General features: G+C 44.5%; 1 protein-coding gene across 3 annotated transcripts in view; it reads left to right on the top strand.

The window, feature by feature from the left end:
* The window catches only part of NXPE3 (neurexophilin and PC-esterase domain family member 3), a 53,915-nt gene that overhangs the window by 5,323 nt on the left and 34,121 nt on the right, over positions 1-14,471 (top strand). For 2 of the 3 annotated variants that reach the window (XM_070454953.1, XM_070454954.1), the window contains exon 3: positions 3,198-3,368. In XM_070454953.1, coding sequence (XP_070311054.1) covers positions 3,276-3,368 — 93 coding nt within the window. In that variant the 5' untranslated portion in view covers positions 3,198-3,275. Of the gene's footprint in view, positions 1-3,197; positions 3,369-14,471 lie in introns of those variants that run through there. The other variant, XM_070454955.1, reaches the window with a different exon arrangement.

The following is a 14,471-nucleotide window of genomic DNA, read 5'->3' as shown; positions in this document are numbered from 1 at the left end:
GCTTGAGCCATACTGACATCCTTTGGACTCCTGGCCCTTGTGCAGTACATAGACCCCGGCTGCAGTGGTGCAGTTGAACTCCTGTGCAGTGTCATCTTTGGTCTTCTCCCTCTGGCCATCAGGGGAACCTGTGGTTCTTATGGCCAACTCCTTGAGAAGGGTTTCTGCAGAGGAGCAGTTGGGGCCCTGGTGACAGTTATTTCCTTTATTTCAGTCATTTCCTTCCTAGAATCTTTGGGCATTTCAGGGTGGGTAGGTAGCTGGGTCTTGGAGAGGGGCTGGTGTTGGGAGGCCATGAAATGCTTAAGTACAGTCTTTCACATTACCTGGTGTCTCTGTGGAGGTGGCCAGGAGTGGGAGATTTATTTCTCTTTAATTTAGGAGGGAAATACCTTTTACCTAATGTGAGTGTAAGCTTTGCCAGGAGGATTTCTGGCACTTGGTACAGTGTGCAATACACAGCTGTTGTTTAGTTGCTCAGTTGTGTCTGACTCTTTGTGACCTCGTGGCCTGTAGCCCACCAGGTTCCTCCGTCCATGGGACTTCCCAGGCAAGAAAACTGGAGTGGGTTGCCGTTTCCTTCTCTAGGGGATCTTACTGACCCAGGGATCAAACCCGTGACTCCTGCATTGGCAGGTGGGTTCTTTACCACTGAGCTACCGGGGAAGCCCTAGGCCTCCATAATTATTCATTGTGTGGATTGTTGAATCAACATATATCCTGCAAAGAGCTGAGTACTGGTAAGGAATCAAAAAGTATGGTACATTGTTATCCTTAAGTTGCTTTTCTTTGATATATAGTTTTTTTTTTTTTATATAGTCTTTATTGGTATAGTTTGGGAGACTAGAAAGACATACAAATATAGACATCAGCTGAGAAGTGGAAAAAGTAAGTGCTGTGGGAATTCTGAGGATGGAAAGCATATTGGAATAGCTTAGCCTCGTTTCCTTTATGACGTTGGGGTGAGGAAGGGGTGTTGTCTGTCCTTGTGGTGTGGGAATGGGAACAGATTAGATCGGAGGAGCAGGGGAGTGAGGGAAGAGGGGGCTTGCCAGGTCCAACACAAAAGGGGGGAGTGTTGGTGCAGCTGAGGTATCCGGAGGCCCTCTGCACTGCGATTATGCACCCTCTTCACCTTGACCTCTCTGCCCTGCTTTCCATGGAAATCGTCGCTGGGAACAAGATACTAGCATCTTCACTGCTTACCTATATCATAATAGCAACTGGGGAGAGCATTTTAGAAATGATTACATGGAAGAATAGTTAGGAGCAGCCTGCTCTCAGGTCCTCTGCCTTCAGCAGGTGTGATGAAGGCTTAGGGTGACCTGTGACTCCTCACGCTTAGCTTTCATCTCCTGCAACTTAGGGCGGGTGTCTTTCCTTTTGTGCCTTGTTACCTAACTGAGGGGGCATCAGGGCTGCCTGTGGGGCAGGGGAGCCAGAAACCCAAAGGGTGTTTGCTGTCTCTTGCCATCCAGAGGGATGGCATTCCTGTTTTCCAGAGGTTATCAGAATGGTTTGCACCTAATCCCAGAACCCCTTAGAAAATCACAGGTTTTCCTCTTGTTGTTGTTTAGTCATTAAGTCTTGTCCAACTCTTTGCATCCTCATGAACTGTAGCCCACCAGGCTCCTCTGTCCATGGGACTTCCCAGATAAGAACACTGGAGTGGGTTGCCATTTCCTTCTCCAGGCGATCTTCCCAACCCAGGGATTGAACCCGGATCTCCTGCATCAGCAGGCGTATTCTTTACCACTGAGCCACGAGGGAAGCCCATAATTACTGTAGTAATGTAATAAAATATAAGCTGTAAGGAAAGGGAAGTGATTTTATTTATTTAGACCTCTTTAGAAAATTAACACGTGAATTTTGTAATCTCTAAGAATCTGAAGATGTTCTTCTTTGCTCTCTTAAAGTTAAAACATAAATAGGAAGCAGGAGAAATATCTCTGTTTACATGAAAACCTGGAGCTGGGTTTGAGTAAATTGTCCAAACGTGGAGTAATTCCTACTGTGCTCTGGCTCTTTGCTTTCTCTTACGCCTCTGGGCCTTGGATGAGGTTAGGGAAGAGGAAGTACAGTGTCTTTCCTTTTACTCCACCCTAAGCTGTCATAACTGGTGATCTGTTTGCTCATCTCTCCTCTTTGAAGGAATCCTTTGGAGAAAAATGTGCTTTTTAAATCCACACCAGTTGCTCTTCTATACAAAGAACTCTTAATGAGACGAGGCAGAAAAGCAGCAGATCAGACTGAAAGCTCATCTGCAGCTCAGAAAAGCAAGGACGTGTTTTTTTTTATTTTTTTATTGAAGGATAATTGCTTACAGAATTTTGTTGTTTTCTGTCAAACCTCAACATGAATCAGCCATAGGTATACGTATATTCCCTCCCTTTTGAACCTCCCTCCCATCTCTCTCCCCATCCCACCCCTCTATGTTGATACAGACCCCTGTTTGAGTTTCCTGAGCCACACAGCAAATTCCCGTTGGCTATCTAATTTACATATGGTAATGCAAGTTCCCATGTTACTATTTCCATACATCTCATCCTCTCCTCCCCTCTCCCCATGTCCATAACTCTGTTCTCCATGTCTGTTTCTCCACTGCTGCCCTGTAAGTAAATTGTTCAGTACCATTTTTCTAGATTCTGTATATATGATTAGAATACAATATTTATCTTTCTCTTTCTGACTTACTTCACTCTGTATAATAGGTTCTGGGTTCATCCACCTCATTAGAACTGACTCAAATGCATTTCATTTTATGGCTGAGTAATATTCCATTGTGTATATGTACCATGACTTCTTTATCCATTCATCTGTCGATGGACATCTAGGTTACTTCCATGTTCTAGCTATTGTAAATAGTGCTGCAGTGAACAATGGGATACATGTGTCTTTTTCAGTTTTGGTTTCCTCAGGGTATATGCCTAGGAGTGGGGTTGCTGGGTCATATGGTGGTTTTATTCCTAGTGTTTTAAGGAATCTCCATACCGTCTTCCATAGTGGCTGTATAAATTTACATCCCCACCAACAGTGCAAGAGCATCCCCTTTTCTCCACACCCTCTCCAGCATTTATTGTTTGTAGACATTTTGGTGAGGGCCATTCTGACCGGTGTGAGGTGCTATCTCACTGTAGTTTTGATTTGCGTTTCTCTAATAATGAGCGATGTTGAGCATCTTTTCATGTGTTTGTTAGCCATCTGTGAAGACATGGAGTTTTGAGGAGTGAGAGAAGCCATGGGTCGGCCATGGGTGATCAAGACACAGCCCGACAATGTGGATCAGCGTCTTCAGACTGCGGCTGTCCTGCTGTCTGCTCGCAGCGCTGATGGTGGTGGCGCTGGTCATCAGTGTCACTCAGGTGGAGGTGAGCCCTCAGCATGCTGCTTCGTAAGTCAGGGAGCCACATCGGGGGCTCTGGGGCTAGGGGATCTGCAAAATATTGACCATCGGGGAGCTACTCCTGCTCACAGTTCTTGTTTTCATTTATTCAGTAAGTATTCGAGTGCCTTCCATGGTTATATACTGTGCTAGTTGCCAAGGATGCAGGATTTCTTCACTGTTGTTCTAATAGCTTATATTCTAAATGTGCATGGGAGAAAATATGAGTTATAAGTAAGCATAAAATATAATAATAAATGATAATAAGAAATTGTGAGACATACCATATAGAGAAAAGAAAGTGGGTTACTGTCTCCCACTCTTTGTGACCCCATGGACCACATCTCGCCAGGCTTCTCTGTCCTTCAGCATCTCCCAGAGCTTGCTTAAACTCATGTCCATTGAGTCATTGATGCCATCCAACCGTCTCATCCTCTGCCATCCCCTTCTCCTCCTGCCTTCAATCTTTCCCAGCATCAAGGTCTTTTCTAATTAGTCGGCTCTTCACATCAGGTGGCCAGAGTATTGGAGCTTCAGCTTCAGCATCAGTCCTTCCAATGAATATTCAGGATTGATTTCCTTTAGGATGGACTGGTTGGATCTCCTTGCAGTCTAAGGGACTCTCAGTAGCCTTCTCCAACACTACAGTTCAGTAGCTTTAGAGTGATGAAAGAAAGCCTTTCAAGGAGGGGACCTTTTATCTAACTCCTGGAAAAAAAATGAAGGAGATTTTCAGGGGAGGGAGTTCATGATGAGTGTTTTATTTATATATTTATTTTTTTCTTTTATAACTGAGATTTTATTGGTTGTTTTGAGGATCACTACACAGACATTTCAATTTGTATACAATTCTTTACATACATACCAGAAATCTAAAATATCATGTAGTTGTGATTCTTAACAGTTATTCCAGTGACTTTCCAGCTTAAAATTTGGAGCAAACTTTCCTTAACAGGATATCAAGTACCAATATCTTCAAATATGTTGTTACATCATAAGTCCCACTGATTCCCAATTTAATGTCATATACACTATATACCCAAATTGTCAATTGTTCACAGCACATTAACCAAGTTACTAGGAAAACTGGACTACCAAGACCAAAGATGTTATAGTATAGTGCACAAAATTCTGACCAGGAGAGCCAAGATCAAAAAGTGGTTTGCTGTAGGAAATAATTCTACCAAAACAATATGTGAAGAGAAGTAATTTAAAGTGTTCAAGACATTAAATGCACAACCGACTCCAAACTGCCATTTAGTATGCTTTTGTATTATAGGATATAAAAGCTACCCCCCCATCTATGGAATGTTAAGCTGACACCCAAGACAATCAAAGCCTCCCATATCCAATATCCCACTATTTTCTGGTTGCACAAAAAAATAAACAACCAGCAAAAAAGAAAAAAAAAGCATTTATACTTAAAAAATGGGATGAGGTGGGATTCGCTCCTTTTTAAAAATGTTTCTAGAGCTACTAAAAAACTTGCATTTACAAAATAGTTGATAAAAATATTCCCCTGGATTGTACAAGAAGGGAGACAGGGACCACTGACAGGACTGAGTGTGTGGCTATTAATCAGACTTGGCTTCTTTCTCTTCTGCTTCCTCAGAGGCTGGGCTCTCCTCGTTTTTAGTCTCCATTTTCTGCAGGCAAGTCTTTAGTCTCGTGGTTGGCCACTTCAGCCTCTTTTCCCTTTGCTCCTCTTTTCCCTTTTGTTTGCACTTTTTTGTTTGAAGATTTATCCTTTCCCGCCGCCTCTTTTGGCTTCGTTTCCACTTTTGCAGGAGCCGGTTTAGGTGACCACCTCGCCGATCTCCTCTTGGGCTCCTCCTTCGCCGCCCCTCTGCGGAGCTGACCTTCCTCTCCGGCTTCGTGGCGGCGGAGCTGACCTTCCTCTCTGGCTTCGTGGCGGCGGGGCTGACCTTCCTCTCCGGCTTCGTGGCGGCGGGGCTGACCTTCCTCTCCGGCATCGTGGCGGCGGGGCTGACCTTCCTCTCCGGCATCGTGGCGGCGGGGCGGGCGAGAGCCTTCGCGGAGCTGAGTAGCCTGACCGCGGTCGCTCCTCCCGCCGCCCGAGCTGCTGGGACCCGCGGCGGGGGTGGTGGATGATGAGTGTGTCAAAGCCTGTGTGTGGCTCTCAAGGTGGGGACCACATATTATGCAACCCTTACAGCGCCTCGTGCCGAGAAGGTATTTAGTAATAGTCCCCGTTTCCCTTCTCTGCTAAACATTCCCTTCATGAACTCACGAATCACCGAACTTTATGGAGTGTTTCCTATCTAAAATGATGCTGTTGTTTTAATTTGGTTGGCTTGCGGTACTTCTCAGGGGACAGGTCCGAGTTAATTCTGGTATCTCTTTGCTCTTTGGATTCTGCTGTGCTCCGACTGTTTGTCCAACACCCCGGCCCCGTGGGAGTTCAGGTTACTGGTCTCTTTGATCCTTTCAGGAGTCTCTCCCCGGCCTCCGGGAGTTTGCTTACACACGTCTGCTCCTTAGTTCTCTGCTGAATTCTTACTTAGGCCTCTCTGCAGATCTCCTGAGGTTTCTCTGTGTGTAGGTCTCTTCCCCTGTTACTTTCCTATGGATTCTAATCAGCTTGAGGACTCTCAGCGCCATCTCCTCCATTTAGGGGGTTTGCCAGGCTCCTGCTGGGTTCTGGCCTGCTGCTGCAGGCTGGAGATGCTCAAGGCTGTCCACAGAGGGCACACACTCAGAGCAATCATCTCCTGTATTTCCGATCTTTCAGGTTGTCAGCAAAGGGCAATCAGTCATAGGAATCATTTCCTTTATCCCCCATCTTTCAGGCATCATTTCTTTTGTTGTCTAACGTGTTGTGTCTGGAGAACCACTGTTTCAGGTGGAAGAGTAAACCTCACCATTTCTCTCTCTTGGTTGCAAGCGGAAGTCTGGGAGACTTGAAACTGAAGGAAAGACTTGAGCTGGAGAGAAGGTTTCATGGACCAAGGGGAGCTGGAGAGGATGGGGCCTAGAGCACAGACGGGGCACATAATGATGTAGGATGAGGGCCGCGTTTCATGTGTTCTTGTTATCATTTTATTATCAGCTATGTACGGGGAGGTGTGTTCCTTCCCCTGACGTAAGAGGGGAGGTTGTCATGATGGGTGGCAGTGTCGATACATCTACTGCTGGAAGGTGAGACACTGAGGGAGTTCTTGTCTAGAAGGGAGGTGGAAGGTGGGAGGAGGGTGATGCCCAGAAGACTGGCACAGATGGGCTTGAAAGAATGGGAGTGGGGGATGGAGCTTGATCCTGCAGGATGATAGAGGGACAGGTGTGCATGTTGCTTATCTGCATTTGGTTTTGTGAGGGTGTGTGTTTTACCACATTCAACAGCCTGGGTGTAAGAATAGAGAAGATGGTTGTGTATGTCCAGGAGGTCTCGGATGCCTAGGGGGTAGGAAAAGGGAGAAGGAGAGACTTGAGAGGGTAAGCCATTCATTCGTGGGTGCTCAAGCCTGTCCAACTCTTTGCGACCCCATGGACTGCAACCCACCAGGCCTCCCTGTCCATGGAATTTTCCAGGCAAGAATACTGGGATGGGTTGCCATTTCCTTCTCCATGGATAAGCCATAGTCCACATCATTAATGTTACTGCAGTCAGAAAGGAATATTAGGAATTATTGTTAGAAACCCTCTTTATAGTCCTGCTGTGGTTCTTAGAAACTTTTGGAGAATGTTCACTCACAGCTCCATCTGTCTCTGTGAACACAAACCAAACAATAATGGAGAAGGGAGGTGGCAAGTAAGAAATGATGTAGGACAGTTTTGATGTTAAAGATTATATAAACAGATCTTTTTGTGGAGTGTGGTGCAACACTTTGCCTTGTCTAAAGATGTCATCTTGTCCAGGCTGAGAATGTTGTCATGACTTTTAAACCATTCAGTTTATTACTGTGACATTAATAGTTAAAGATGCCTGCGGTGTGGGGTGGGGAGTGGGAAAGGCTTGGCCATCTGCCATCCCTTAATCCCTGGTTCCATCCTAGGCTTCTGATGGTGACTGTATTTTGCTTGCAATTAGAGTATCTGAGCATTTTCTAAAAAGTACAGACTCAATTTTAATTAAAAATATAACATAAGAAAATTAGCCATTATGGTGATGAGGGGAGAAAAGGCATTTTCAAATGTGCCACATTCAGAGCTGGTTAAGACAAATGAAACAGAGTTCCCAGGAGGCCTCGTGTGAAGCGGCTTGGAAGTGGGCAGCCTGGAAGTCACTCGGGCCGCTGGAGCTGGCGGCGTCTCCAGCAAGCTGCGTGGATCTGGACGCCGCGGTCGTGGGGCCCGCGGGGCGGGCAGCCGGGACACCCAGCTGTGTGGCTCTGGGTGCAGGGTTGGCCTTGCGCTACGGTAGCAGGGAGTCGGTGTCCAGTCGGACCCCGAGGGTCAGCGCGGGCGAGCTACTGGGCGGCCGGCCGGGTGTGGGCACCGGCTGCTGGGGGGCGGCGGCGGCACTCTCGCCCCCTGGACCTGGCCGGATTCGTGCCCGCATGCTTCAGCTTTCCAGACTAGCTACCCGGCGCCGTTGCGGAAAAGCATGGTATGGGAGTCGGGTAGCGGTGGGTTCGCGTCCAGACTCTGCCTCTCGGGAGGTGCGATCTAGGGAAACCGCGCCGAACCTCAGTTTCTCCTTTCGGTCAAACCGGGGAAGAATAGTGTCTGTCTTACGCTGGGAATTCTGTTGAGATGTTGAGATCCGATGAATAAAGCGTTTGGTACATAGAAAAAAAAAAAGATAAATGAAACACACAAATATTGAATGCAGCAAATAATCTTTCCATTGGTAACAGGTCTCCTCACGTTTTGTTCCACTTTCAAGTTAGTATTCTTTATATTGTATATGGGGAGTGTTTTGCAATTCAAGAAAGAAATATTTCGTTTGTCACAACTATTACATTTTTACTTAGTTTTCCAACATGTGATTAGATACTTTAAGCTCTTCCACTTCTGAAACATTAATAAATATTTATTGAATGAAAGTTGAATATATTAAAAATAATTCATGGGGCTTTTGAAAAATGAAAAATGCAAATCCTAAGACTTCTTGCCTGCTCCATCTCAGCTGTATCACAACACAATCCCCACATTTCCTAAGATTTGGTCAAATTCAGTTATATAAGTATAGGGACAAATAAAACCCACAAGCAAGCAAAACCCCTCTAGTGAGGTGACTGTGAATAGAACAACTACTATAATAAATTCACAGATTTCTGAATTTCTAAGTCTCTGAATGTCATGTTGGTATAAATGGTAGGCTGAATAAGGCCCCCAAAGATGTCAGTGTTTGAATTTTCAGAACCTATGAATATGTTGTCTAATAAAAGGGACTTTGCAGACAAGTTGAATTTAAGGACCTTGAGGTAAGGATATTATTTAGGATTATTTGGGTGGGCCCAATATAATCATGTGGGTCTTTATAAGAGAGTGGCAGAAAGGTAGATATGATATGATAGGTAGATATATAATCTACCTGGATATTAGATATTAGAGTGGATATTAGAGTGATGTAGGTAGAAACCATCCTCTCATATCATATATGAGAAGGAAGTATATGTTTTGATATCTAGCAGAAGGTTGTAGGGAGAATTCCTTGTTATTTTTCCGATAAACTCTTATTGAGCATTGCCTGTATTTGTTTTTTCCTTATTTATTGGTATTTTAAATATATATGTTTTCTGATTATGAAAACAGTACCAGTGTTTTAGGGCTTTTGGCTGCAAGTAAAGAAGGCTGATTCAATCTGGCTTTAATATTAAGGAATAATATTCATTTAGGATAGAAGTCAGGAGGTAGGTTGCACATAGTTTAGACTCCCTTTCTCTGTAAGTCTCTCAGCTGTGCCCTCCTTCATGCATTATCTATGGCATCCACTTTCATGGTTGGATTTTACCTTTCTGCACAGCAGCAGGTAGTTGCTTTCTTACACATGTCCAGCTTGAGATACAGTTTTTTTCATTGGCAAGTAAAATCAGAGTTGTTCCCAGAGTACTGGTGATGTCTGAATTTGGGTGCATGCATCCCTCAGAATCCTCCAGCAGCTTTTCATAGAATACAACTGGGTCACAGGCCCATTCCTGAATCAGTCACTTGGGATTATCCTTTGCACAGTCAGGCCCGCCCTTGAACTGAACTGACAGGTCAGTAAATAGCAGTGAAACCAATGTGGGACAGGCAAGCATCGGGTTCACTCCAGTCCACACCTTACAGTGGCTCCAGGAATGACTGCTGGTGTTTCCTCTGGGCTCTGAATTTTAAAATATGGCAGACCTTGAAGTTGTCCTTGACATTGACCTAGAATAGAGTTACCATTTAGGAAAATGAAGCAAGTTGACCGTTTCGCATTCTCTTGTATTCGTTCGTTTTGGCTGCACTGGGTCGTAGTTGAGGCTTGAGGGATCTTCAGTCTTCGTTGTGGCCTGTGGTATCTTTAGTTGTAGTTTGTGGGATCTAGTTTCCCGACGAGGGATTGAGTCTGCCCCTCCTCTGCATTGGGAGCTTGGAGCCTTAGCCCCTGAAACACTAGAGAAGTCCCTCTTTTTAAGTAAAATCCAGGTGACTTCGGCTTCCCTGGCGGCTCAGACAGTAAGGAGTCTGCCTGCAATGCAGGAGACCCAGGTGTGATCCCTGGGTCAGGAAGATCCCCTTGGAGAAGGAAATGGCCACCCACTCCAGTATTCTTGCCGTGAGAATCCTGTGGACAGAGGAGCCTGGTGGGCTGCAGTCCATGAGGTCACAAGAGTTGGACATGACTGAGTGACTAAGACTCACATTTCAGGTGAGCAGCACCAAGTGTATGGTGATTCTTGGATTGGGCTGCATGGGTCAGTCTTCTGGTCTTGAATTGGCAGCTTGTGGCTCTCCAAGGAACGAGAGTGACTGTGGGAGAGGAAAGGAGGAGAAACAAAGGAGGAGGGGGCATGTTGTGAGCACACAGCACGTGGTTTGGTTCTCAGTGTCTTCTCATAGCCTCACAAGAGCTGAAAAGGAGAGGGAGGCTGGGACATTTCCTAAAAGGTAATCAAAAGGTAAGGGAACCTTTCCTGTTTTTAAAAAGTTGAGATATAATTGGCAGATGAATGGATAAGAAAGCTGTGGTACATATACACAATGGAATATTACTCAGTTATTAAAAAGAATGCATTTGAATCAATTCTAATGAGGTGGATGAAACTGGAGCCTATTATACAGAGTGAAGTAAGTAAAAAAAGAAAAATACTAATACAGTATATTAAATCATATATCTGAAATTTAGAAAGATGGTAACGATGACCCTATATGTGAGACAGCAAGAGAGACAGATGTAAAGAACAGTCATTTGGACTCTGTGGGAGAAGGCGAGGGTGGGATGGTTTGAGAGAATAGCACTGAAGCATGTATATTATCACATGTGAAATAGATCGCCAGTCCAGGTTCAATGCATGAGACAGGGTGCTCGGGGCTGGTGCACTGGGATGACCCAGAGGGATGGGACCCTCCCAGGGGAGGGAGGTGGGAGGGGGGTTCAGGATGGGGAACACATGTAAATCCATGGCTGATTCATGTCAGTGTATGGCAAATACCACTACAATATTGTAAAGTAATGAGCTTCCAATTAAAATAAATTAAGAAAAAGAATAAAAGACCTGCAATTAAAAAAATTGAGATATAATTTACATATAATGTTGTGTAAGTTTAAGGTGTATAATGTGTTGATTTGATACATTTGTATATTGCAGTATGATTACCACTACAGTGTTAGCTAGCTCTTCTTTCTTGTCACTTAATTACCATTTCTTTTATGGTGAGAACAGTTAAGATCTTGTCTCTTAGCAGCTTTGAAGTTTATTACATAAACTTACTTATAGTGATACAGTAATACATTTTTGTTGACTATCGTCACTATACTGTACCTTCCATCTCCAGGATTTATCTATAGACCCGTTGCAAGTTTGTACCCTTAAACAGTATCTCCCCAGTTTCCCCATTCCCTAGCTTCTGGTAGTCACCATTCTATTCTATGTTTTTATGAATTCAGCTTTTGTTAAAAACACTTGATTCCATTTACCCCCCGCACCCACCCTGGCCACACTGCCTTACAGGATCTTAGTTCCCCAAGCAGGAATCAAACTCAGATTTCTGTTTAGAAATTCACTGAGAGCCGAATGGGCATTCTTTTATAGAATATTTTTTCCTTTGGCTGCTTTTTTAGGATTTTCTTTTTATACTTGTTTTTTGACAGTTTCACCATAATGTGTCTTGGAGAAGATCTTTTTGCATAGAGATAATAGGTTGATCTATTAGATTTTTTAATTTGGTTGTCCAAGTATATCCCTAGATTTGGGAAGTTCTCAACTATTGTTTCTTTAAATAATCTCTCTGCCCCCCCCCTTTTCCCTCTCTCAAACCATGATTATTCTAATATTTGTACACATGGTGGCATCCCATAGAACATGTAGGCTTTCTATGCTTTTTTTCATTCTTTTTTCTCTTGTGTTCTCTTCTGATTGGGCCATTTCAGAGTTCCTGCTCCCTTATTCAGTCTTCCATTTGATCTCTTCTGTTATAGATGCTCTTTATTGCATTTTTCATTTTATTCATTGAATTTTTCAGCTCCAGAATTTCCATTTGCTTCTTCTTTATGATTTCTTCCTCTGTAAATTTCAGATCTTATTCATGTATTTTTAAAAAAATCTGTCTTTGTTATAACTTAGCCCATTGAGTTTCCCTGAACAGCTATTTTGAATTCTTTTTTTTTTTTTTAATTTTATTGATTTATTCTTGGATGTGCTGGCCTTTGTTAATGTGAGGGCTTTTCTCTCGTCAGGAAGAGTGAGGCCGCTCTAGTTGTGGTGCATGAGCTTCTCATTGCAGGAACTTCTCTTGTTGCGGAGCACTTGCTCTTGGCTTGCAGATTTCAGTAGTTGTAGCTCCTGGGCTCTAGGGCGCAGGCTCAGAGGTTGTAGTGCACGGGCTCAGTTGCCCTGTGGCATGTGGGATCTTCCCGGATCAGGGATCAAACCCGCATCTCCTGCATTGGCAGGCAGACTCCACTGAGCCACCAGGGAAGCCAGCTATCTTGAATTCTTTATCAAAGGCTAAATTCTGTGCCTTTGAGTTTGGTTATTGGAGGATGATTGTTACCTTTTTGTGATGACGTGTTTCCTTGATTCCTTGTGTTCCTTGTACATTTGCATTGCTGCTTTCAGGCTTGAAGTAGCAGACACCTTCTCCTGTCTTACTGGTTCCCTTCAGATGGGGTAAAATGTTCATCAGTCCTGTTTTAGCTGTGTGTTTTGCTTGCCCTCACATGGGTACACACTTACTTTCCACATCTTGCTTCTTGTGACAAAATTCTTAAGCTTTTCTTAAGACCCACCAGGCTAGCCACTGTTAACCTTTTGTTTTCCAGAAAGAGACAGAATAGCTTAAATTTGAGTTTCTCTCTTGCCCAGAGAAACGGGTCTGTTTTTCTGATGGTGTTCTGTTTACAGAGTCTCACTCGCTGCCTCATTTGGCAGCATACACAAGGAGCCGCTGGCTGCAGGGTGTGCGGAGGTGTGGGTTTATCACACAGGGCTGGGGGTGCCCGTGGGCTCTGTTGCAAGATTGTTGGCTGAGGCATTAGGCTTGTGGGCGGACTTCCTGCCCAAGTCCCGAGCACCCTTAGCAGGAACTGTGTCCCTTCGGTGCCCTTTGATGTTCTTACCTGCCTCTCTCCTGAAGCCCTCCCTCCCTGGGGTCATGGAGGTCCCCCTTTAGTCCTCAGGGTGCTGCTGAGTTAAATGGGTTCCTCTCACGGCGGGGGGCAGTGGGCACTCACTGGCCACTCTCCTAATCCTTCTTGGATGAGGATGCTACTGGGTGCTATAGCCTTGGGCTTGTTGTGTTGGGGGAGGGGCAGTGCTGGCGAAGTTCCTCTTACCCTTTCAGCTTCATCCAGACTTATATTTTTTCTTTCTTTCTGGAATTCCTCCTTGGGAAGGCTGAATTTCTACAGATTCTTTCTCATCCCTTGGTATTCTCCTGGGTCACCACTCTCCAGGGTCTCCCTGACTGTGGCCAGGAGGGTCTGGGACAGGTTTGCTGGCTGTGCTCACAGCCCCAAGGTTTATCTGCCTGTTACTAGATACGCACGTAGGCAAGACTCCAGCTAGGGCCCTGCGCATGTGGTGCTGCATCCCACAGTTCCCACAGAGGCAGTTTTGTTTTTGTGTGGATGCCACATTTGTTGTTAAAAAGGGGGACAAAAATGGAGGAAATGTCTTATGCCACATCATGATGCTGATATCAACTCTGCTAGGGAAACATTTTCAAAGTCATTATTATCCTTTTCAATAAACAAATAATACTGTGTATTCTTTTAAAATGGAGGAGCCTAATGAAATTTCTTCCAGTTGAGAGCATCTGCATGTACACATAGAATGAAAGAGAAGTACAGAATCTAAGAACATCATTAAAAACCCGTCGATATTTTGGGATTATTTTGTACCTTGTTTGAGATTACGTTGACCTTGCATAGCCTTTTGAAGTGGTTTGGCATAGATGGGGAGCCTGAGGGCTTGTTTAAGTGGTTTGTAATGGGTAATAGGTTGAGAGTAATTTTTGATTTTGTTTTCCTTTTGTTTTCTCTTGCAGTTTAACTTATTGCATAATGTAAGAAGCAGTTTCCTGGGTTAGGTAACTAAAAAGGTTCTGCGTCCAGTTTCCCGTGTGTGTAGGGTACACCAGGCGACTCTTGGACACCAGCAGCGTGACCTGCAGTTCTAATCAGTTCTGTCGCTGTAACTGAGCAGGACCCTGCGGGGCCTTCCTGGGCAGACCCCGCCACCTCATGGCCTCTGCCTACTTCCTGTCTGCAGAAAAGTTGTAGTCTTCCTGGCCTTCGCTGAGTCACAGAAGTCTGGCCCAGGAATTAATGATTGAAAGGATTTGAACACATAGTGATAGAAGTAACTGCTGGGCCAGGAGAACTGGTAACAGTTTAAGCAATAAATCAGCCAGGTAGCAGTCACAGAATTTTTAGTTCCTCCCTGAAATACATGGATAACATGTGTAACAATCTGATACGCATTCCGGAGCTGTT

The sequence above is a fragment of the Odocoileus virginianus genome, chromosome 25 (genome assembly GCF_023699985.2).
Source record: "Odocoileus virginianus isolate 20LAN1187 ecotype Illinois chromosome 25, Ovbor_1.2, whole genome shotgun sequence".
NCBI classification, from domain to species: Eukaryota; Metazoa; Chordata; class Mammalia; order Artiodactyla; family Cervidae; genus Odocoileus; species Odocoileus virginianus.
The sequence above is the reverse complement of the archived record's forward strand: the minus strand, read 5'-3'. Positions and strand labels throughout refer to the sequence as shown.